General features: G+C 40.2%; 2 protein-coding genes across 2 annotated transcripts; one reads left to right on the top strand and one right to left on the bottom strand.

Moving 5' to 3' along the window:
* Positions 1-418: 418 nt before the first annotated feature.
* LOC306773964 (uncharacterized protein) lies at positions 419-8,142 on the top strand. Its single transcript, XM_079263916.1, has 11 exons — positions 419-613; positions 1,578-1,739; positions 1,820-1,945; positions 2,069-2,229; positions 5,054-5,159; positions 5,301-5,399; positions 5,514-5,534; positions 6,812-6,832; positions 6,935-6,961; positions 7,046-7,102; positions 7,192-8,142. The coding sequence occupies exons 1-11, from the start codon at positions 547-549 to the stop codon at positions 7,242-7,244; spliced, it is 900 nt and encodes a 299-aa protein (XP_079120042.1). The 5' UTR covers positions 419-546; the 3' UTR covers positions 7,245-8,142.
* A 4,165-nt stretch (positions 8,143-12,307) lies between these two features.
* On the bottom strand, positions 12,308-26,058 carry slc19a1 (solute carrier family 19 member 1; the record flags this gene model as incomplete). Its single annotated transcript, XM_079264048.1, has 5 exons — positions 12,308-12,502; positions 14,385-14,526; positions 19,501-19,693; positions 20,793-21,552; positions 25,762-26,058. The coding sequence occupies 5 exons, from the start codon at positions 26,056-26,058 to the stop codon at positions 12,308-12,310; spliced, it is 1,587 nt and encodes a 528-aa protein (XP_079120174.1).
* Positions 26,059-26,333: the final 275 nt, after the last annotated feature.

Consider the following 26,333-nt stretch of genomic DNA (forward strand, 5'->3'; position numbering starts at 1 on the left):
TTGTCATTAAATTACAGAAGCACGTTGTATTCAGTTTGAGAAATAAAAATCTGAACTTAGTGGGAATATATTTTAGGTAGTTATTTAAACAGTACTGAGGGTGTGCTGTCTGTTTCGTTAGGTTACTGGGAAATGCTCCCTGGCTGCAGTAGTCAGTGTTCGTCAACAGGGGCGGAAAAGTGCCGTTTGGATCCAGAATACTAATATAAATTCACTTTTCATAAAGTAATTTTACTAAACATAGCATGTTACTTAATCTTAATACATTTTGTCTGCATATTTTTTTGTTTCCATGGCTGAGTGTTGTTTCATTCATACTATATTTAATGTCGTGGCGCGTGGAGGCGGAGACTTGTAGCGTGTTCAGATTTACAACTTTCAGTTTCAACCTTTTCCTCCTGCTGCTGCCCAGACCAGTCCTGTAACTTACTAAAACCACCATTTCTGCTCTATTTAGTATCAGCTAAAGTCATTTCACACGTCTGTTTAGTGAACAGCAGCTGGAGCCCGGACTTCTCGTCGCTTTTTACCATTTTATTCACCAAGATGAGGCCGCGCCTGATGGCCGGCTGGTTTGTTATTGTCATCTTGTGTGTCACGTCTGCAGCTTCAGGTCAGTTTTTATCGTTTTATCTACACGATGAAAAGTATTTATAGCTCTTCGATATAGTTGCAAGCCGTGTTGCAGTTTCTTATTTTCCACGGTATGACCGCACCCCTTCCAAAGGAAACACGCGAGATAAGGTTCTAAAGAAACACAGAAAACTAATGTGATTTTAGGTGAAAATGCGGGCAGGAACAGACTGTGGAAGAATTAAGGAATCTGAATAGTGTAAAGTCGGTCAAACATCACAAATCCCAACCAGGGAAGATGCGTCACATCATGTTTAAGTGTTTTAAATAAAGCTGTATCTATTTTTTTTTCTTTTTTCTAGTTACTCTGTTAGAATAATAGTTTCTATTTAAACCCCCCCAGTCTTTGTACTTCCGGCTACAGGTCCATATTTTGGCTGATTGCATATAGCTATCATCTGTTTTTTTGTTTTTTTTAGAGTCAAAGGATGTAAAATCTCGGCATAATAAGTTTACATTCAAAGAAAGCATCTGTTCTTCTAATTTTCTGTTATCTTGTACTGTCACAATACAACAGTGGCTCAGAAGGTACAAACCAGTGTTTAGTGCCGGCACTTGCAGCTTGACATAGTTGCATCCTAAACACTCGAACTTTAAAAATCTGCATTATTGTTTAGGAAAAGTGATTGTAAAATAGGATGATAAAAGGCCTTGCAGATAGACAATACTTGAAATAGCTCAACTACTAAAGTTTTTTTATGTCTTTATTAACAGATTCCTCCAAAAAAAAAAAAAAGAAAGTAAAATGAGGATGGAAGAAATTATGTGAATGAATTAAAAAAGTTTAGTGTGAGGCCTCCAGCGACACCTTATGAGGGTAGTTTGGGTAAAACTTAGAGGTGTGTCAGATTAAATTTAACCACCATTGTGACCACAGTCAAGCCAATTTAAAGCTTTTTTAAAGTATCTTTGGACTAAACAAACAGCATGCTTCTTTTTTGTAGCTGCTGAGACAACAATCTATGGGAAACTGGGCGGTGAAGTTGAGCTCAAACAAGATGTCGTCCCTGCAACTGACACCATCACCAGCATCAAATGGAATGATGGAGAAAATCTCGCCATGCAGTTGGTTGTAGGAACAGTACAAGCATTTCGCCACTTTAAAGGTTTGACTTTGGCGTGAAGATTTTGTTTGTCTTTATTTGTGACTTTACTTGGAAAGATAACACTATCGGTGTTTGTTTAGAGCGTGGCTATCTGAACACCTCAACAGGGGTGATGACAATCAAAGGACTGATCCAAACTGACAGCAAACTGTACACACCAGAGATCAATGGCAGACCAGGCACTCCAGTTCACCTGGAAGTCATCTGTAAGTAAACCAGTTTTATATACTTAATTCATCCAGTATTGTATGATTTACCACTTTTTAAGAATGAGTCGTGTTGGAGTATGTGATCATTTTTCTTTTTTTTTATGTCTTTAACAAAAATAGCTGCTGTTCCTGTACCTACCCTGAAATCTTGTGACAATTCAGAGAGCACATGTACTTTGGTCTGTGAAGGGGACACAGCGGGAACTGGACAAGTCAGCTACACATGGAAAGCAGACAATAATGTGTTGTCAGATGCCTCTGAGAATACTTACACCCTTCAGGTATTGTATGTGTAATCTTTTATATTTTAAGGTTGTGTTTTCTTATAAACCAATGTCTGTGGTTGACCAATTGATCCTCTAAAGCAGAGAAATTCAACTCAATCCTTTGAAGGCCGCGACCCTACAGGTTTTAATGTATCCTTGCTTTGACACACCTGACCAAATTAAATGGTTCCAACAGCCAAGGAAGATCTGCACAATCAATCAATCCATCCATCCATCCATCCATCCTTCTTCTGCCACTTATCCAGGGTCGGGTCGCGGGGGCAGCAGCCTAAGCAGGGTGGAAGCCCAGACTTCCCTCTCCCCAGCCACATTTGCCAACTCTGCGGGGGGGATCCCGAGGCGTTCCCAGATCAGCCCAGAGATATAATCCCTCCAGTGTGTCCTGGGTCTTCCCCGGGGTCTCCTCCCAGAGGGACGTGCCTGGAACACCTCACCAGGGAGGTCCAGGAGGCATCCTGACCAGATGCCCAAGCCACCTCAACTGGTTCCTCTCGATGCGGAGGAGCAGTGGCTCTACTCTGATCTCCTCCTGGATGACCGAGCTCCTCACCCTATCTCTAAGGGAGAGCCCGGCCACCCTGCGGAGGAAACTCATTTCAGCCGCTTGTATATCTCGTTCTTTCGGTCGCGACCCACAGCTCATGACCATAGGTGAGGGTAGGAACGTAGATCGACTGGTAAATCGAGAGCTTCGCCTTCTGGCTCAGCTCCTTCTTCACCACGACAGACCGGTGTAGAGTCCGCATTACTGCAGACGCCGCACCGATCCGTCTGTCGATCTCGCGCTCCATCCTTCCCTCACTCGTGAACAAGACCCCGAGATATTTAAACTCCTCCACTTGAGGCAGGACCTGACTCCCGACCCGGACCCAGATCTGCACAATGTCTCATTAATTTGAGTCCGGTGTGCTGTTGCAGAAGATATGCTAAAAAGTTGTCGGGCGGCAGCCCTTGTGGGAGAGAGATAAATACTTCTGCTCTAAAGTACCTGCACAAGTACATTCTCCTGATGGATGTGTCCAGCGGAGGACTCGACCAAGTTGCTGGTGCAGATAACTTATCAGTTATAAAGTCGTTCATCTGTTAGTTGCAGCTTTTTGGTAAAAGTGATCTGAGCTGATGTCTAGTGGGCAATAAAATCAATCAAAAGTGTGTAACTGAAGACGAGAACATTATCAACAACAGGATGAGATCATTAACTTGGGATGTAAATTCATCGAGCATAAATCTGATTCTCAGCCTCATTTTTCACAACACTGATTACACTAGTTCTTCTAATGAAGGTATAATAATTAGCTTGTTTGCTAGCTAACTGCCAAATTTGCATGGTTGGCTTTTCTAAAAGCTACCGCATGGTGGAAGAACCTATTTGCTCACCTTTAACTGATTATCCACTAAATCCAGGTGCTTTGCTTGTAGTTCTGCACTAAAACTTGTGAACAGAAAGTCAAGTAAAATCTGTTAAAAGTCCAACAGTTTAGTAAAACCAAGCAGCACCCTCTGGCTGTTAAAAGTAAAGCGCATGCAGAAGTGCCAAAAATTGCAGTTCACCACCCATCTGCAAGAGGCTGGCTCCTAAAAAGAGTGAATCCCCATAAAGTCCCCAAAAAAGTCCAACTTTACAGCAGAAATAAACTTATTTAAAGCATGGTAAAAAGCAACTTTTTAGGTTTAATAGGTAATACCTTCATGACAGCTCAGGGAGGAGGGAATTCTTTCGTTTATAACCAGTTTCATCTCAAAATTTGGCATAATTAGGTACCTGTAATCCCACTGCAAGAAGACAGAGTTTAAAACAGCTATGTGTTTTATTTTTTTGCCCGCTAAAAGCATGACCTGGCTTTTGCCGGCCTAGCTCCATTAGCTGGTTAGCTACTGTTAGCTCGATAGTTACAGGCAGGTCAGAGTTTGGACAGACGTCAATCATCCACCCAACGCACACAGCCCCTCTCTTAGAACACTGTCTCTCCTGGAAAATACAAAAAATGTGCAAAGAAGCAGAGCTAACAGTTTAGCATACCTATCGGAATAGCATACCTTTGCTATTTGTACATGCTTACCATTGAATGTGGCAAAACTAAGCACATGAAACGTATGACAGTTTAATTTACATTAAAATCTTCTGTAATGTCTTGTTGAGGTTTAGGAAAGCACACTTGGGTTAGGTTTATTGGTATGCTGTTTTGGCTAAAAAAGACTAAATCGACAGATAAACCTATGAATGCTAACTTGTGGAATGCTATTTCAACGAGGTCACAACGGCACACGTGACGCTGCCAAGATGCGGCGGTGGGAGCCGCCCAATGGGCTTAAATTCAGCTCTTCAGAAACCTGTGGGTGACGTCACGGTGTCTCCGTCCGTCGTTTTATATACAGTCTATGTGTAAACACAGTTCTCAGTCTTTTTCTACACTGCAAAAACTCAGCCTTAAAATACAAGAAAAAAAATATACAAAAATGAGTTAAATGTTGCTTAAAATAAGATAAATTATCTGCCAACACAACAAGAAAATTTGGCTTGTCAAGACTTCCTAAAACAAGTAAAAAATACTCTTAAAACAAGAGGAATTCTCTGGCATAAAAACTAAGAATTATCTTAACTTTTAAAAAAAAAAAAATCATATGTGTACATATGTGAACTGAGAAAATAACAGAGATGTGAAAATATAACCATGTCAACCTGATGGGCGGCTGAGACATGGGCAGCCATTTTTGTTTTTATTACTATGCAATACGGAGAAATCTTGTTTGGAAGAGTTTGGAAGTTTAAGTGAAATTGCTTTTAATGCAATGTTTTTTTTTCTTACTGCACTCCCAGAAGGACAGTTTAAATATAAAAGAGATGAAAGAGTTCAGCTGTGAGCTGAGTAATGAGTTCAGCAGGGAGAGCAGCAATTCCATCGATAACCCATTCACTCCCAGTGGTGAGTAAACCCTGAGACTTTCTCTGATATCTTTGTGTTAAGTTCTTGTCAAACCTACAGAAGCTCTTTTTCTCTTCACTAATATTAGATTTATGTCTGTAGTCTCTTTAAAGCCTTGTACTTGTTCAAAATCTCTTCCAGATGATGAAAGTAAACCGAATATTTCCGTCGGAATCACAGTGTTCATTTGTCTACTTCTGCCTCTACTGCTGCTGGTTTTGTTTCACAAGTGCAAAACGGGTAATTATCCTCCTTTTTTTTAATACACATTTTAAATATCTTTATGGTTAATTTATCTCATATTGCTTCCTTTTAAAGTCTGAGTTTGTAATTGCTGCTTATTTCTTCTTCTAGGAGTGTGTTTCTATGAGAAGGGTAAGTAGCCCACAGCCTGAAATGCAGCGTTTCAATTTGCTCAATCCACACGACACAAGTGCACATGCAGTCATGAAACAGAAAGTAAATCCTTTTAAATCAAAGCTGTTTGAATCAGGACATAACAAAATAATCATACTCTGACTGGGTCTTAAACCTGAACAAATTGTGTCCCAAATAAACAACAGAAGTGTCATTCTTTTTATCTATTTTGGCTTCATTTTCATTAAATAATGCATCTGAAAAACTTAAATACATCTTTACTGTGTCCAGACAGGTGCTGGTATTTAGATAACTGATCATCATTAGTGTGAACGCCTCAATAAAAGCTGAAGTTTGCTAGTCTGCAGCATTCAGCTGTGTTTTCACACAATGCCAAGGAGGAAAGACACCAGACAATGATTTTAGAGAAGCAGTTGTTGCTACACTTAGATCTGACGATGGTTCTCAGGTAATGTCCAAACCATTCAGAGTCCATCATTCTACAGTAAGAAGGATAATTGGATCATTTAAAACGTTTAGTGTTTATCTTACCAGGACTAGATGTTCCAGCAAGTTCACATAAATACTGAGAGAAGCAGTAAAAAACCAAAACCTCGGGCTCTTGTCCTCAGCATCTTAAATGTTGAAACTCAAGATGCTGCGACTGGAAAAAAAAAAAAAGCTGAACATGATGTTGGAGTTGCTGCAACAGTCGCCCAACATGAACTCCATTGGATTTAAAAAAAGGTAGTTGCAGCAGGCAAACACAAGAATATGAATGAACTGGAGACGTCATAATGTTGTGGTGGGGAGTGGGGCCCCCAGAACACTGTGGGCCCAGGGGCCTGTGCACCTTTAATCCGGCCCTGCGTTTGCCCAGGAGGGATGGGTTAGATTCCACAGGAACACTGCCAAAAAAAGGGGGGGGGGTGGGATTGTAAAGCTGCAGTTTGACAGTGAAAGGGGGATTTTCTCTTAAATTTGGCAAAATAACTTCATCATGGTTTGATTTATGGCAAACAGCTGCTAGTTTGTGGGTTTTTTTGCATTGGCTGGGGGTGAGTAATTTGGACTGAACTGTTTGTTAGCTTATAGATGCACTCTTACTACCACTTATATCACTATATTTTGTGTTAATACTCTTATTGTAGCTTGTACCTGCTGGACTGGAATAATAACACAATTATTATTGTTTTGTTTTTAAATGATATTGTTCTGACTTCAGAGTTGTAGATATGAATAAATCCATGTAAAACGTGTGGCGTGTTTAATCCGTTGTGATCCTCTTCCTGCAGCATCGATGCCTTGGGAAGCGGGTAGGTAACTCCGATCATCCCTCTGAAATCAGCTTGTTTCATGTGTCTAACTCTCTGGTTGTCTCTCGGCCTTCTCTTTCTGTCACTGTTCTGTTTTTTCAGACTTCTGGAAGAAGAACAATGGCCCACGTAAGTCTTCATTTTCAGTTTTTATTATTATTATTATTCTTTAAGCTGAAAAGAAATGACTCTCGTCTGTTTTTATTGAAGCAGAGAGGGAATCTGAATCCAACGGTGCCACACGTGTTCAGACAGAAAGCCCCATAAATGGTAACATGCCACTAAAAAAGCAAAGCTCCCTTTTATTTTTGTGATTTACTTCATCGACCTGTCTTCCTTTGTGCCTTGTCACCTTGCAGAGGTCTCACCCATGACAGAACCTGATGAGGACCTGAAACTGAACCATCCATAAGTTCCAGACTGAAACAGGACTTTTTTTTTTTTTAGGAAAACCAGAAGTAGGATTAGTCTAAAGGTGGTTTATTAATAACACACAAGCACATGATTAGCAGTCAAAAGGAAGAAACTTAAAGGGATTTATTTCATATTAAGGCACTTGGAAAACAACGTGGTTTGACACTTTCTGATGGTGTTACACGTTAAAGCTGACATTTTACCAGTTTATCAGCTGCTTAAACCTACAATAAGTTTATAAGTCAGGGTAAATAAACACTACAGAGGTTTATTTAATAGGAGCTGTGTTACAGAGAATGGAAGCACATCTACCTTTGGCTCAAAGAGCCTGATAGCATTTTAAACAATTCCAGGAAATCCAGTAAAGTGTGTTTTCCTGCGACGGCCTGCATACTTTACTCGGACTGGTACCTCCGACTCATTAAAGCGGCGGCTGCTGATGATTTGTTGTCCGATGTGTCGGAGGAACTGAACCGACGGGGAGAAAAGGAGCCATTGTGTGCTTCGAGCAGCCGGTCCAACCAACAATCAGAGCTTTGTTCAGTCCTTACCACTGCATGTTTAGCTGTTTGTTTCAGGCAAATATGCAAGCTGACAGAAATGATAGGACTTGAAAGCAAGCGGGCAAAAAAAAAAAAAAAGTGCCTTTTTTTTGTAGTTTTTTCTCATTTGCTTGCTAATTTTTCTCTTGTGGTTGTGTGTGTTTATGTAGCTTGTTTTTACTGCATACTTTGGGAATATTTGGGGGGAACATATTTCCACATGGACGCAGGTTAAATGTTGTCTTTTAGCTCTCCAGCAAAAAAAAAAGACTTTCTTTTAACATCGCTGCTGTTTCAACACTAAAAGAATTTTTATTTTCCGTTGCTGTTTTTTCATGTTTTCTGACAAAAGGCACTGAGTGATGAGAACTGCGTTGTCCTCGTATGTGTTGTACTTCATGCAGCTGTATGAAGACTTTTTATATCAACTACGATGTATTTAATAAAAACAACAAAATGTAATCATGTGTCTGAAGTCTTTTTCCTGTCTTGAGCATGAAACTTTTTTTTTTTTTAAATGATTTTTTATGCTGCAGGTATTGATAGATGAGGTATAATAATATTTTAAGGAAAAGGTGTGATACTTTACAGCGTTGGTTCAAGGTGCTTTGCTGTTGCCCATCCTTCCCCACACTAATAACTTCTTAATTAATCCGATGATAAACTGGAAAATTTAGTCTGAACAGAGACGATTTGGGGTTTAAATCTCTCAACGTTCAAGGTGGATTTAATTTACTACCATCAGGGGTCATGAGATATAAAGTCTGCTTTATAATAACTACTTTCAGCTTTATTTGTAAAGCTCCACTTCACAGACACATCAATTCGAGCCAGTTGGTAATAAATAGTCCAGTTAAGGAAAACCAGTAGACTGCATCAAATCTTGACTTCGATCCGACCCCCCACCCGTTGTTCCCGGTGTGTGTTCTTCAAGACTATTAGTTTCTTAGACCAAAGTGGTGGCCAAAAAAAGTGAAGAGAAAATGACCTGAAAATAGAAGATCAAAGTATTTTCTTTTATTTATCACAACCTACAACAAGAAAGCTGTTTTAAAACAACGTTCATAAATAACCAGTTCATAATTTTCCATTAAAAACATCTAAAACTATCAACCACCTTTTCTATAAACCTTCCGTTCCAAACTTAGTTGGTTCTCTATGAAAATACTCCATCTCTGACTGGCTTTAAAGGGGTCCTATTATGGTATTTGGAGTTTTCTGAGCTTTCTACAGTGTTACAGTGTTGAATCCTCATCAGACATGTGAACGGCACCGTTTTTTATCACCTAAACGCATGTTTGAGTTTGAGTTTGAGTTCCAGCACTCTCTCCGTTCGGTTTCCATGGCGACCAAAAACACGTCGTTTTAGAGTTTTTTCTACTTGGAAATCCTTGTGAAGTCCCGGAGGATAAGGTTCGGTGATTGGTTACCTTCTACTGGTTAACAAGGGCATGTACAAATACATCAGGCGGGTGGAAAACGTGGGATAAAGTTATTTCCAACGATGGCTGGTGAGTTTACCAAAGAGAGACATCCTGCTGCATTCGTTGCTGTGGGTTGCTGTTTTCCACTTCGTTTTCAGGCTCTGATTCAGGTTCCAACATGTAGGGCTGTATGCTATGTGTTGACATTGTATTTTGTTTTTTATTGAGTTCATATGAGCCTAATCCTTCTGTTTATGAGATGTTACAATGACGGCGAAAGCAGGTGCGGTGCGCGCTCCCGATGTAGTGCAGTGGCGGGAGGCGGGGCTTAATGCGGAAGAGTCTCAATCCACTCGTTTTGCCCACAGGCTGATCTGACAGCCTACGGAGAGGGTCGGTCTGAAGTAAATAAAGCCATTTGTGACAATAACACGATCAATCCCAGTCCTTCTGGTCTCAGAAATAAAAATAAATTAGCCTGAAATGCACAGAATAGTTCCACTTTAAACACAGCTTCACAGCTGCTGTGGGTGTTCATACAGTCTACTGTACATGAGCTCCAGTGTTAATGCCAACTTGAAGCTAGAGGGCAGCAAAGCCTCACAATGCAGCATGCCCAACCAGAGTTTTCTTCTGCAGGATTGTCATTGGTTGACGCCTGGAAGAACATGTTTATGTGCTGCTAAATGGTGCAAAAGTCATTTTGTTTTCTTTGGAGGCTCTTTGTAGCACATATGCAGATAAAATATAGATGGTTCTGATGAAATGGTGAATAATAAACCTGAAACTCAGGAGGATTCATTTTAAATGAGGGTTGAGTCGACAGTTTCTTCTCAGGTCATTTTTCAGTTTCCTGAGAGATTCTGCAGAACAGTCAAAGTTAGTGAACTTTGCATGGATGCAACACATTTAGTGTCCAATCCTCAGGGAATTCAGGACGTTACGGCGTCCAGCTGCATAAACTAAAGATGAAAACAAAAAAACCTCCTGCTAGGAAATATAACAATCTAAAAGCTCTTCTTGTTTTCATGCTGGGAGAAGAAACTGCAGCTGAACAAACAGCTCAACTCCAGAGAAGTCTGTCGAAACCTTTTGTATTCACGGCCACTTTGTTCAGAACACGATAATTCTTCATGGTGAAGATTCAACAAAGTGCTGACTTAGCTCTATAGTCATGATGAAATCACACAGTTGCTGTAGATTGGTTAACAGCACTTCCATGATGAGAATCTCCCGTTCCACCACGTCCCAAAGCTGCTCTGATGGATGTAGATCTGGTGACTGTGGAGGCCGTTGGAGGACAGTGAACTCATCGTCATGGTGATGTGAGCTTTGTGACACGGTGCATCATCCTGCTGGAAGTTTCCATCAGAAGATGCTACACTGTGCTCAGAAAGGGATGGACATGGTCAGCAGCAGGACTCAGGTAGGCTGTGGAGGTTAAACCAGGTCATGCTGGTACTAAGGGGACCATATGTGGTGGTTTTGTTGGACCACATCCGCAACATTGTTACAATAAGCTTTTCTAGGTTTTTTTTTAACTCCTTTGTTATTTTTAATGTATAAAAGGTGCTATTCAAGTAAAATTTTATTTAAATCGTATCATTCAGTATCTTTGGGTATCGACCGACCTTGTCCTTTGGTCACATGTTGCTCAGCCTTGACCTGACCAAGTGCAACAACCCCAGATGGGACCGTCCACACAGGATTGTATAGTAGACGCCAGACATAATGGCAGCATCCCTTCATACCCGGATGAAGCATGGTAAATCTGGACTGATGAGACCACAACACCTTCTTCCTGAACCTTCGTTCAGTCCCAATCCCTGGACTTCTCTTCACATTGTACATGTAGAGATGTTCTTACCTTCACTAATAAACACAGTCAGGAGTTCTAGCTTTCCTTCATTTAAATGAAGACTGACCATCCAGTATCCCTCCAGTTTGATGCTTGTCAGTGACCTGAACCACAGATGAACATCTTTTCCAGTGTACATGCACTGTTATTGTAAAACAGTTAGAAAATACTGCTCAAGACCACCATCATCAAGAAAACCAAGTGATTTTTTTTTTTTTTTTACCCACCAAATGTTATTTATTTGTGAACAAAAATAAACATCTAAGATGTCCTTTAATACAGCATTCAGACAGGCTCAGACTTCTCTCAGGAATCATCTCAATTTAAATGAAAGAAATCGTGAATACAATCGTAAAATGATTGAAATCCTCCTGAAAACAGAGTTAACGTGACAAATAACTATCCAGCAGTGAAAACATTTCCTCATCTTCACTGTAGTTCCTAGCTGTATGTAGTAACACTGCATTCCTATGTCCTCTACAGGAGCAACCCTGTGTGTGTTCATGTGAAAATAGCCGTCCTCTTTGGCTGCCTGACACCAACAAGCTGCTAGATTATTAACTCAAGTACTAAAATTCAACACTTGGTAGGAAATTAAGTGTAAAAATGTAGAAATTATTGGTCAAAACTATTCAAATCTTATTCCAAGGTATCAAACAGATTATTACAAAGTGTTTTTTTGTGCTTCTTCTACATTACAAAAGCAAAATATAAAATTACAGCAAAGATTTAAAACAAAATACTTTATGAAGTGCATAAAAATCTGCAATTATTAACCTCATTAATAATTCGTGATTGGATTTATACACATGAAAAAGTGATTATCTCAGTGTAATAATACTTAGCAAACTGGATCAACACAGTAATTGTAACATAAAGTAAAACAAGAGTGTTTAAATAACCACACCTGCCTAAAATAATACGCGTAGGAAATATTTTTATCTGAAATAGTAAAAAAGAAAACTGGTCATGACATTCACGGTCCCGCTCTGTTATTTTTCAGCTTAGGGCTGCTGAGCCTTTTGCAGTAAATAAAACAGCAGATTTGACTCCTTTTCTAGTCTGAACAGTAAATAAAACCTCTGCAGTGCAGCAGCTTTACACAGCAGATGAGGCACTTGTATGACGAAGGCTCGGAGAGATCTCCAACATCGGCAGCGTGTTGAGAACGACTGATACCCGCTGAGTGAAGAGCGTGGTAGAAAACTGGGATGAAGACAACAGGAGCTACTTCTGATTAAGTTTTGGCACTTTTACCATTTGACAAAGGTTCTTCCTCCGAGTTTGCAGCCATGTTGTTGAGCTCTGTAGCCTGGTTACCGGCCGTTCCTTGCCCTCCAGACTGGTTCCTGAAGTGACGGATGATGACCACAGCAGCGCAGATGAAGTAGATCACCGTAAGGATGGTGAAATAAACAAAGTATACCAGGAACTGCGGGAGAAAACACAGATATGGTTTGTTGTATCATGTAAATGTCAAATTAATTCGTGTTTTTTTTATTATCCTCAACAGGGTTTAAGTTTTATGATGCTGAAAACTACAAAAGCAGCCAATGAAGAGGAGCGAAAATGTTATGCCTTTAAGTATTTGAAAAAGATCTTTGGTATTTTTGTGCTTTAAATTATTTACGAGAAGAATATTCTGTTTATTTAACATTTTGCTTGATCTAATAGTTTTAAACATTTTGTTGCATTTCTTTCCAGCACATTTAGATTTTAAGATGCTCCTGGAAGCTTTTCTGTTTATTGCCAAGTCAAGAAACAAATACAACCAGAAAAAAAATCGATAGTTTCTTCCATTTTTTACTATTTGCCAGGGAAATTGGTTCAGCAGGCTGCATCCAGTTCTAAAGTCCTACATGGACCAACAGTAGGAGCCTGACAACAGCTCATTACCAGATACATCCATCTGAACCTACAAATTGTCTTCTCTCTCCAACTTCTGGTCATTTCTGTTTGCTACAGGACGGGTTTGGCTTTCCCCAGTTGCTCATGTGACTGACAGTGGCGACAGTGACATGCTTGAAGCTTAAAATGCGCTGGCAGCGGCTACACAACGAGTTCAGCACCAACAAAACCAGAAGGAAGCAATGGTTTTGTCTCTAGGGGGCACACATCATGCTCAGTAAAAGTATGGCTTTTTTCTAGTTGGAACAGTGAAACAGCCCACCAGTAACACCAGGAACGTTCCCGGAGCTCCAAACTGGCAACCCCAGCACTGAGCATTGCTATAGTGCCCTAAAAATGAATGATGGTGCAGAAAGAGCCATTACAGCAGGTAGTACAATGACTGAACTGCTTTGTTATGATGGAAGGAATTTTCTTTCACATTTACTGAACAAACCAACACATAAGTGCTGATTTTTTCCAATCAAATCAGCATAAAACCAGATGGGGAAAAGCTGGTGTTTAGTGAATATTAATGAGAAAGATATGACGGTGCACTTTTACAACATTCAACCAGAACTTTTTATGCAATCTAAAGCAAACAAACAGATGAATGTGCGCCATATTTTGTTTACATGTTCAAAATTAATCATTTGTAGAAAAAAAAGAAAAACATTTTAACATTTAAGAAGCTTTTACTGCACTTCATTACATTTTGTTTTTAATCAGTAAATCTACTTTTCTGCAGAAATACCAGCTTTGCCTGAGTGGCAGTTTAATCATTTCCGTTTTAATCATTAATGGCCCTCAAATCGGCTCCTCAGATCTTCTTCTTCTCTAAAACAAGAGTTTAGTTACAGTCTAATGGAGGGCCTCCTTGCTTAAAAGCCCTGTTTCTGCTTCTTGCCAACTTCACAGCCCTTTGTAAGCCTGTTTGCACTTCCTGGACGTCTTGTGTTTGTAGGAGATTAGAAGGGAAAACTAACCGAACCGTCTGAAGTTGGAGGAAGGGTTATATTCCTATATTCGGTGAAAATGTTTCTGTTATTCCTTTATGAAGCAGATTTATTGCAGAGGAAGCTGATGTCAAAGAGCAGAGAATTTCTTGTAGCTCTCGCTTAGTTTCTGTTTAAATAAAATAAAATCTGCTGATGCTGTTTATATATTCATTCTCTGGCCTCTTCTTTAAACATAATTTTTCATCCTTTAATACAACAGTAAACAAGAAAGTTATGTACTTTTGAAAGATATATAAGGAAAAAACTATTTTTTATGCAGTATGATGAAGGTTAAACGTCATCTGAAATGCTTTTGTTCCATTTATCTGAGTTATTACAGTGGTAAACTATTTAAATATTTGCCAATTAGGCCTTACAAGAACACTCAGATAATAGATATTATAAAACAGTGGTGTGATTTTTTTTTACCTGAGAATGCACATCCAGTGCCAGACCCCTTTTATCTGAGACTATCAGGCTGATGATGCTCTTCAGTATCGTCCCTAAGAAGGTGTTGATACCAAACACAAGGGCACACAGCTCCTTAGTGAGAGATGAAGCGATCTGGAAACTGTGGAGAGACAAAAACATAGTAATGCACTCCAGATCCAGCAGCCAGGTCCGTGAAATGCCTCTGCAGAGAGTTGCAATCCCACTTCCAGTCAGTCCTTTTTACTAATCTTGATTTAAAAGGAAACATAGTCTGATTGTGTTAAATTCTAAATAAATATGTCTTAAATGCTGCAGATCTAACTCATCTCCAGGGTTACCATTCCAACCAGTAAGTGGCAGTAATGTCTTCTTTAAGACCACTTCTGTCCTTTTATCTTCTGATGGCTACTTCCAGCCAGATTCTATTCTATTCTATTCTATTCTATTCTACAGTCATTTAGCAGAAGCTTTTCAACTAAGCAACTTACATCTGAGTGAGAACAACACAAGCATGAAATCATACAGTAGAGGACATCGTAGGAAGGTGCTGGTGGACTGTCCAGTTGGACCCAGATCCTTCCATGAAGTGCTACAGACTTGTTTTTGTTTGTTTTGTTTACTCCCTTCCCACCCCATAATATCACCTATGTTAGAATACAAATAACTAATATTATAAAGTTTGTTGCAAAGAACTGGGCTAAGTTCTCAAACTTTCCGACAAATATAGGTATACTAAGTGTGGAAGTGCTCCTTGAAGAGCTGAGTCTTCATCTTTGGGAGTTTGGGAGATCATTCCACCATCGTGGCACTACAGAGGAAAAGAGTCTGGCTAGTGATTTGTATTGTTGGGTGAGGCGTTAACACGAGGTGTCTTTCACTGGTGGAACGTAGCTGTGGAGAGGGAGTGTAGGTCTGGATTAGTGAGTGAAGGTAGACGGGAGCCGTTTGAGTTACTGTTTTGTAAAACAGAAGCAAAGCTTTAAATTTGATGCGTGCTGCGACTGGAAGCCAGTGAAGAGCGATTAGCAGTGGAGTGACATGAGCTCATTTGGGTTGGTTGAAAACCAGACGCGCTGCGGTGTTCTGGATCATCTGCAGAGGTTTAACAGAGCATGCAGGCAGACAAGTGAAAAGGGATATGATATCTCAACATAAACATCAACATAACTCTCTGTTCAAACATGTGATGCATGTAAACACCAGTTATAATCAGAAAAACTCTGATCTGAGTTGTAACCAGACAGGAAACTTTGAACATGGCTATTGTTTAGAGGCCTGGATTACAACGTGAGATTAACATACTCCACATATGTCCCTGATACTTGGGTTGACTTACTCAGACATTCATAAGCGCTCCAACAAAGCTGCTTGGTAATTTAACCCCGTGTTTTCCAATCCAGACCAGTGCACTCACATAAAAGAGGTTTGCAGCATCTGACCAATCGCAGACATAGAGCAACTCATTTAGAATGGAAAAGGCAGACAACTATTATTTAGAAATATTAAACACATCAACCCTTACGGACTTGGTAATAAGTCTAGAACTAGAATGAAAACTTAATCCAAAGCCGGCTTTATTTCTTCATCAGAAGTATTTCAACTTTCCCTAAAAACTCTCTCTCTCTTAAGCTCTCCAGTCAAGACATGGGCACCAGTGTGGTTAGAATGGATTTTCCAAGAGAAGCAATTGGTTTTTATGCTCAATCTATTATCCTGAACATAGCTTGCTCCAGGTTAGCCGTTCAGCATTAGTTACTGGGGCAATATACACTGGTAAGAACTGAACCAGCTTTGTGGTATGGAAAACAGAGGGCTAACCCCACAGTTACCCCAATAAGAGAAGGACCAGCGTCATTGTACAGGTCTCAGAGTTTATGGAGTAACTGCAGTGAGATTGGGGCTAAATGATGGATCTAAGGTTGTTTATGACACAACTGCAGACAGAGGAAATGTAACCAGTGGGATCCACTGAACGCAGAAGAACTGCGGTGTGGATTCACCACACCTTTGTAGCTGATCGCGGCAACACAAGTAAAAAGGCGTTTCTGAAGCGTCCCAGAAGCGCCGCCGCTTTGAAAACCAAAGTGGATCCGGTGGATTTTGCCAGTAAAGGACTACATGTCCACTTTGGATGCATTTTACTCTAAAACATCAACATTTCCTCGTTACCGGCGGCACCAGCACCAAGCCGTCAGGTGCAAATAGTTTCACTAAAGAAGTGTGTTTATCTTGGAGGAGGAAACCTGTATTGTTTTGAAAGCTTTTGTTTTGAGACCACACATCACCTCTATAAAGAAACTAGAGAGCAAAACCCCAGAGATCGTGAAATTATAGAACCTGTTTCTATTGAAGCCTTTATATCTAAAAAAAAAACTGGGGAAATTCCATTTAGACCCATTACTGGCTTTTGAGAGAAATGTTGAAAACAACCCATCAAATAATCAGACAAGACCCTATTTTTATTTTTTTTACAAAAAAATTGTGTTCGGAAAAATAGTTTAGTGGATAAAAAATCTGTATTGGCAATCTTGGATCAGAGCAGGAATATATTATATATATATATATATATATATATATATATATATATATATATATATATATTGTGAATACGGAGAGTTCCATGTGTTTTGACCAGATGACAGCTAAATATAAAATCCCCTCCAAAGATACCTGGAAATACTTACAGCTCAGAGACTGTATGAGAAAAGCATTTTTAAAAAAAAACACAGCTTAATATCTGCTACTACTATACAGGAAATTTATCAAAATACATAAGTATCTAAATGTGTAGCATCTAAATTCTACAACCTAATAAGAACCGCTAACCCACCAAAACATGATGTTCTTAAGAGAGCTTGGGAAAAAGACCTAAAATAGGAAATACAGGTTGCTACATGGGACAATTTTTACTTCTGCTGCTGTGACAATATTTAAATCCTGGTATAAGACATCAAGAGAGGTGCAGATGTGATAAATTATTTACAGAATCATCCATAGAAGCGACTGGACTCCTGATGGCGAGACTAAAATTGCGAGACTGTAAAATGATGGAGGTGTGGATGAGCCAGAGGTACACTAATACATATTTTATGGATGTCAGACAGTTGAGAGCTATTGGACAAGTCTGGTGGAGTGTATATATGACATGTTTAGGATATAAATGGTCCAACGCTCAGCTTGGTGTGTATTAGGTATAGGCCTACAAAAAGAAAAAACTCTCAACAGAACGGATTCAGTGGTGTAGACTCGCTTTATGCATGGGCTGCAGGACCATGCTGAGACATTGGAAAACTAAAACCTATATTTCTTACAACGAATGGTGGGAAGAAATAATTAAAACGGCTAAATACGAGAAGCTTACCCTTAACTTGCACAATAAACGAGAGACATTTCAGAAGAAATGGGCCCCTTTTCTGAACTACACAACCAGAGAGGAAATATCTGAGTCGAATGTAAGATGGAGAAATACCAAACAGACTATGATGTACTGATGTATGTACCAGTAACTGTGTTTGTTTCCCAGTATGTTACCCATAGACCATATATGAAAGATGGACGGAGCCTCCAGTGGTTAAAAGTGAAGCCTACGCGGAAGTGCATAAAACTGCAGTTCTCCCTTCATCCACTAGGGGCTGCAAAACAGAGCAAATCCCCATAGACTCCCATGTTAAAAAGACCAACTTCACAGCAGAAATAAACATGTTTACAGCCTGGTTCAAAAATCCATTTTAGGTTTAATAGGTCAGGTTTACCTTCATGACAACTGTGGGGGGAGTGAATTTTTTTTCTAACTCGCCCGTTTTAAAGTAATTTAATCTCAAAATTTGCATATTTAGGGGAGTGTGCTTTTGATTGACAGATACCCGATTTCCTGCTTCAAGTTAGAAGAACGTAGAACAACCGCTGTTTTTAGCCGATTAACAACGTGACTTAGCTTTAGCCCTCTTACCTCCGTTAGCTGGTTAGCTCCTGTTATCTCCGGGTTAGCTCGGTTAGCTCTTAGCTACAGAAAGCTCAGAGTTTGCTCGATGTCAATCATCCACCATGACGCTCACAGCCCCCCTCTCAGCTCCACCTCTTTGCCCATATTTGTATTTTCCGGGCGAGACAACACGCATGCCCCTGCCAAGATGGCGATGGTAGGAACCGCCCACCGAGCTTCAATTCAGCTCTTCAGAAACCTGCGGGTGACGTCACGGAGGCTCCGCCCATCTTTTTATATACAGTCTATGATATTACCCTGTTGTTTTTGTTGGGTTTTTTTTTTGTTTTTTTTGTTTTTTTTATGTTACACTGGGTGTTACTCATTTAATTATTAATAAAAATGAAAATTAAAAAAAGAAAAAGAAAGTAGAAAAGCACTCAGAGAGCACAAACCTCCGCCATGTTAAAGAATCCTTTAAAAAATATTCCTGGATTTGGTGGTAATCCGGATCACCACCAAAATTAAATCAGTTCTTCATTTTCACATTTCCAACAACTCCTGAAAATTTGACGAAAATCCATCCACAACCTTTTGAGTTAAACACAAACAGACAAACGGCTGTAAAAACATAACCTCCTTGGCGGAGGTAATAAAGAGCGGCATGTGAGACACGTTCGAACTGTGCCTGCTGTTATTTGCTGGTTTATTGAAAAAATATAAAAATAAAAAATAAAGCAAGTTTATAAAGCATTTTAAGTGGGCCTACTCCAGCTATGATGCACGATTACGCAATTCTCATGTGAACCGCGACACAGACGTTGCGCTCTGAAACTCTGCTGGTGAGAGAGGGTGCTGGGCAGAAAGCTCGGCGCTCCACAGCGCTTCCATTTCCAATTTCCAATATTATATTATTTTCTGCATGCCCTCGCAGCTTTTTCTTTGCTTTACAGGTTACTGAGTACAACAGACCTCAAAGAGGCCGACTGAGCGATGGAAGGGTGACATGGATCAGTCCATGTACCTGAAATGATCCCATCTGAGTAGCGGCATAAATTAATGCAAAGCTGCTGCATTATCTGTTGTATTGTAACCAGACCATGTTACAAACATTTCATTAAGAAGTCAGTAAAGAAAACAGTAAGAAAAAGAGGTGTATGCCTTGTTTGAAGACAACAATGTGACACTCACGTGGCGACAGGCACCAGGAACTGATAGAAGCCTCTGAAGAGGACGTAAGAAGTGTAGCAGACCCAGATGTTGTCGGTGGTCCCCATGAGGAGCAGCAGACCCGCCTGCAAGGCAGTGATAATCCCAATGACCAGCTCCGACCACACGTTCCATCGAATCTTGACAAAACCTGCCACGAAGGAAGTTACTGCACCTGTAAGCAGACAATCGTTACTGGGATTTATTTTTTTTAATGGATACATTTAAAAGCCGTCAATATCAGACGATATTCTTCTGATTTCCTTCTTTTACAAAATGTTTTCTTTGTGTGTGTAAAGCCTTTGCTTGTTGTGTGATCAGCACTATCACAAGGACATGTTGCGTCACGCTATCAGTCACCTACTGTTGGATTCTGTTCGGTAGTTATGGTTTTACTGCTGCCGCATGATTTCTGCAATCTGCTACCTTTGTTCTTTACAGCCATTTAAAGTGCAACAAGTAACGTCATCTGTCCAGATCAGAACACAGAGGAGTTTACTGCAGACAGCTGCTCTGGCAAATCAAAGCTTATCAACAGGAGGAACTTTTTGTGTAAATAGATGTCCACTCACACACACTCAGAGATATAGCTCAAATGCCAGAAGCCACATGGACTCCCTTTAGCAGCACAGGACCTACGAAGATTAGTGTGTCGACCAAGTGGAGAAACACACCCATTGTCCTGTTACAACTAACATGCTTTTATTCATTTGGTACAGACACAATGGTCCATATAGATAACAGAAACGACATCAAAAAACACATGGACAACACATAAATTAGTCCATGTGGCTGTTAAACAGCTTCTCCATCCAGTGTTTCCTCATACCTGAGGTATAGCGACAGCTGCTCAGTTGGGGGCTTGTTAAAGCCTGTATGGTGGCGTTTTTCTGACTCCTCCAGCTGCCGCATAAGTTTGATCAATAAATATCTTGGCAGTGCCTCACAAGTGGGAATGTGATTCTCTACAAACAACTTACTGGCAACTGTGTCACCTGAGCTCCCCCACTAACAGCCTAAATGTGTCATTATAAGCCACTTTCAGTCGATGAATCATCCATCCATCCATCTATCCATCCCTCTATCCATCTATCCATCCATCTATCCATCTATCAATCAAACTGTCCATCTATATATCTATTCTTATGCATCAATTTATTAATATAATTTATATAAAATATAAAATTTGTATAAAACTTTATCTAAATATATAAACCACCAAGCTGAGTATCATCCAACTCATTACTTCCTGAAAAACTGGATGAATGCCTTACTTAGTAGTGTTGAAGCTGCCTCCACGCCCCCGTTGTAGACATTCTTGTTCTCTCTGGGGGGGTAGACTTTGTTCCATAGAATGTGGACGTAGAACAGCACCAGGTAGTAGCCAGTGGAGTTGAACACCCACCACAAGGACCAGAGCCTCAGGTTTGGCCTTTTCAGCACATTTTTAACCTCCAGGAGCATCTGCACAAACACAGAATCCTTCCAGCGGGATGCTGTAGACGCTGCGCCCTCTTTTGGGTTCATCTTGTCCAGTTCTGATTTGACAGAAGAACCCTTTTCTTGCTCCTGATTCTTCGTCCGATTGAAGAACAAGGAGCGTTTAGGCCAGGGCAGGCACAGTGCGAGCAGCAGAACAAAGCTGACAAAACCCAAAGAGATGGCATTGAGGGTGTAGAAGGTGATGTTGCCTAAAGACAGGCACAGCTGACCCAGCACAGCGCTGGTGAAGACCCCAAAGAGGACTGAGGAGCGCGAATAGCCTGCCACGCGCTGGTAGAGGACCGGGTTGACCAGGGAGAAGATGTAGGAGGAGTAGGCCACACGGCAGGCCATGTAGATGCCGTAGAAGAACTCCATGAGCTGCATCTGAAGCAGCGTGTGGCCCAGGAGCAGAATGACCCAGATGACCACCTGACTGATGCCCTGGATGATCAGAACTGGCTTGTAGCGCAGGAGATCTGTCAGCAGGAAAGCTGGCACTAGCACGGCCATGTAGGAGTAGGTCAGGACAGGAGTGATCTCATTGGTCACCTGGAAAGCAGTGAGATGAAATAAAGCTTCAGTATTAGTTTTTAAAAATGTGAAGAAGGATGGATGGATGGAGGGATAGGTGGAAGAATGGATGGAGGGATGGATGGGTGGAGGAATGGATGGATGGATTAGATAGATGGATGGGTGGATGGAGAAATGAGTGAATGGATGGATGAGGGATGGATGGATGATTAGATGGATGGAGGAATGGATGAAGGATGGATAGATGGATGGATGGATGATTAGATGGAGGGATGGATGGATGATTAGATAAATGGATGGATGGATGGATGATTACATGAATGGATGGATGGAGGAATGGATGGATGATTAGATAGATGGATGGATGGATGAATGGATGGATGATTAGATGGAGGAATGGAGGGATGGATGGATGATTGGATGGATGGATGATGGATGGATGGATGAATGATTAGATGGATGGATGATTAGATGGATGGATGAATGATTAGATGGATGGATGGATGATTAGATGGAGGGATGGAGGAATGGATGGATGGATGGATGAATGGATGAAGAAATGAATGGATGGATGGATGGATGGATGATTAGATAAATGGATGGATGAATGGATGGATGGAGAAATGAATGAATGGATGGATGATGGATGGATGGATAAATGAATGAATGGATGGATAATGGATGGATGGAGAAATGAATGAATGGATGGATGAGGGATGATAGATGGATGGATGGGTGATTAGATGGATGGATGATTACATGAATGATGGATGAGGAATGGAGGAATAGATGGATGATTAGATAGATGGATGAAGAAATGTATGAATGGATGGATGAATGGATGGAGGAATGGATGAGGGATGGATGATTAGATGGATGGATGATTAGATGGGTGGATGATTACATGAATGGGTGGATAGAGGAATGGATGGATGATTAGATGGATGGATGGATGAATGGATGGATGGATGATTAGATGGAGGAATGGAGGGATGGATGGATGATTAGATAAATGGATGGATGGATGGATGGATGGATGATTAGATAAATGGATGGATGGATGGATGAATGGATAAATGGATGGATGGATGGATGAATGGATGGATGAAGAAATGAATGAATGGATGGATGATGGATGGATGGATAAATGAATGAATGGATGGATAATGGATGGATGGATAAATGAATGAATGGATGGATAATGGATGGATGGAGAAATGAATGAATGGATGGATGAGGGATGATAGATGGATGGATGGGTGATTAGATGGATGGATGATTACATGAATGGATGGATGAGGAATGGAGGAATGGATGGATGAATGGATGCAGGAATGGATGATTAGATGGAGGGATGGATGGATGATTAGATGGATGGATGAATGGATGGATGATTAGATGGATGGATGATTACATGAATGGATGGATGGAGGAATGGATGGATGATTAGATAGATGGATGGATGAATGGATGGATGGATGATTAGATGGAGGAATGGAGGGATGGATGATTAGATGGATGGATGGATGAATGATTAGATAAATGGATGGATGGATGGATGATTAGATAAATGGATGGATGGATGGATGATTAGATGGAGGTATGGAGGAATGGATGGATGGATGAATGGATGGATGGATAAATGAATGAATGGATGGATGATGGCTGGATGGATAAATGAATGAATGGATGGATGAGGGATGATAGATGGATGGATGGGTGATTAGATGGATGGATTACATGATTAGATAGATGGATGGAGAAATGTATGAATGGATGAATGATTAGATGGATGGATGATTAGATGGATGAATGGATGGATGATTAGATAAATGGGTGGATGGATGATTAGATAAATGGGTGGATGGATGATTAGATAAATGGATGGATGGATGATTAGATAAATGGATGGATGGATGATTAGATAAATGGATGGATGGATGGATGATTAGATGGAGGGATGGAGGAATGGATGGATGGATGGATGGAGAAATGAATGAATGGATGGATGATGGATGGACAGATAAATGAAGGAATGGATGGATGGATGGATGGAAAAATGAATGAATGGATGGATAATGGATGGATGGAGAAATTAGTTAATGGGTGGATGAGGGATGGATGATTAGATGGATGGATGGATGAGGAATGGAGGAATTGATGGAAGATTAGATAGATGGATGGAGAAATGTATGAATGGATGGATGATTAGATGGATGGATGAATGATTAGATGGATGGATGGATGGATGATTAGATAAATGGATGGATGGATGGATAAATGAATGAATGGATGGATGATTAGATGGATGGATGGAGAAATGTATGAATGGATGGAGGAATGATGGAGGATTAGATAGATGGATGGATGGAGAAATGTATGTATGGATGGAGAAATTAATGAATGGATGGATGGAGGATTAGATGGATGGATGGAGGAATGGATGAGGGATGGATGGATGGGTGATTGAATGGATGGATGGATGATTAGATAAATGGATGGATGGATGGATGATTAGACGGAGGGATGGATGGAGGGATGGAGGAATTGATGGATGATTAGATGGATGGATGGATGGATGATTAGATGGAGGGATGGATGGAGGGATGGAGGAATGGAGGAATGGATGGATGATTAGATGGATGGATGAATGGATGATTAGATGGAGGGATGGATGGAGGAATGGATGGATGATTTGATGGATGGATGGATGGATGGCCTACATTTATCATATAAAAATAAGATTTTAATTTGGGTTGTCAAGTTGAGCATGTTAATTGACAATTTAACAGGTTATTATACCAAATCAAAAATTGTAATTTGCCATCATCACAGTGAGGGAAGTGGATTTTGGGCGTGTAGGTACTTGTTTCAAATGTACAAATTAGCACATTAATATGGATTACTTACAAAACATTAGCCAATAAATGTTCACAGATGGTTTCAAATAGATTGTAATGTTAAGGAAAATGAAAATATATCTATTCTCAGCCTGCTTGCCTTCTGTTGTCACCAGTATGAACGAGACTACTTCATATGACACACTGCAGAGTAACCAGAGCAGGATATCATAAAGGCTTCAGATGACAGAATAAAAAGCCCGTGCAGACACACAAGAAACAGCTACTGAATATGAGATCTTAAAATGGTTTGTTTTGTTTCACAATTTATTCAGTTAACTAAAAAAGATTAAAAACACCTGAGTGTAACGATAACGTCTAACCGATGGCTGGCATAATCACAATATTGGCAATATCTGATCTCACAAGAGCAGAACCAGGTTCCTCATCAAAGGCCAAAGGTGGCATGAGTTTTCCATGATCCAGCCATCAGGATTACATAAAAACTACCAATAAATGGATTAAAGAAACAAATAAAATAGACTTTACTTTCATCAAAAGGAAAGTGGTAATTCAAATTCAAACTTTCACCAAGCTACGTCACAAAGCTGTCATCATATCTACTACAGTTTGATGTAGATTTACATCATTTAGGAAAAAATATTTAAATATCTATAATGGCTTTTGTTGACATGTTTATTAAAAAAAAAAAAAAAAAAAAAAAGGGTAAAATAATCAACTAGCTTTGGAGATGAATCAAGCCGTTTGATGATAAAAACTCTTCCCTTTGGCAACCAGTTCTAAGTTCAAGGTCATGGTTGAAAAAAAATGTCTGACAAACAAAATATTGACCACATCTCTGAAAAATCAGTCCACTTTCACAAACCAATTAAACTGCCCCACTTCAGAGGAATGTGGACTTTGATCGCAGTAAGATGGATCAGTAAACTCCCAGCAGGGAACTCATTCATTCTTTGTTGCATGGAAGAAAACTTATTCCATAAGTTTTAGAGGTTCTATTTCTATATGGATTAACTGTGCATATGTGTATATGAATGTTACTCTGCTAAAATCTCTACCAAGTAAATATACTAAAACAGTGTTTTTCAACACTGTGCCGTGACAGATTATCAGGTGTGTCCTGAGAAATGACCCAATTTCACCCGATTGGTCCAAAGAGGCCCAGGTGAAAGATAATAAAATTAATTTTTCTTGTTTATCTTCTTTCTATTCAAGACACTTTTATCAAATGACTTTATGTTAATAATATGGTCTTTTTTTAAATTAAAAAAAATTTTTTTAAAATTTTTGGTTTGTGTGCCTTGTGAGTTTTCAGTGAAAAAAAACAAAACAAAACACTGTACGAAGGTGGTAGGACATTACTAACCTGCTCCCTGGTGAAGTTCTTCTCAGAGCTCAGCAGATATGGCGTAATGAAGGCCTCCCCAGGCTTAATCGATGACATAAACCCATAAAAACACAAGAATATAACAGCCCATTTCCACTTTCTGGCATCCTCCACATCCTCTGGGGGTTCCTCTGAGGGCGACTGGATCCCTGGGGCCGAGACAGCCATCTCTACATCTCCACCTTCACGTGCCTCGGCGTCCTCAGTCATGCTGAGATTCATCTCCTTCTCCTCCTCGGATCTGTCCCCGCTTCCTGCCGTGTCATCTGCTGCCATCGTAGCAGCCGTTTGGTGGTAACTCTGAGTGCAACTTTTCTGCTCAGTCAGACCACCATGTGAGGATTTGTTTGGAGGCAAGAAGCTACCGATGTTCAGACGAGGGGGGGGGGGGGCAAACGTAAAAACGTTCCTACTGACTCTTCTGCTTGTCTGAGTCAGAGAGGACTGAACTGAAGGAAACGTAACATTTTACAGGGTGATGAAATGAAAGTTAAAATGCTACATGCTGCTGTTGTTATGCAGTTGACCTTTGATCCATTCCAGCGTCTGAC

The sequence above is a fragment of the Telmatherina bonti genome (genome assembly GCF_933228915.1).
Source record: "Telmatherina bonti genome assembly, chromosome: 24".
NCBI classification, from domain to species: domain Eukaryota; kingdom Metazoa; phylum Chordata; class Actinopteri; order Atheriniformes; family Telmatherinidae; genus Telmatherina; species Telmatherina bonti.

Excerpts from the sequence above, each read along its gene's own strand:
- LOC306773964 (XM_079263916.1), top strand. The coding sequence starts at position 547 with ATGAGGCCGCGCCTGATGGCCGGCTGGTTTGTTATTGTCATCTTGTGT. Across the intron at positions 6,962-7,045 it reads GAAGAAGAACAATGGCCCAC|AGAGGGAATCTGAATCCAAC; the intron begins GTAAGTCTTCAT and ends TTATTGAAGCAG. Across the intron at positions 7,103-7,191 it reads GACAGAAAGCCCCATAAATG|AGGTCTCACCCATGACAGAA; the intron begins GTAACATGCCAC and ends GTCACCTTGCAG.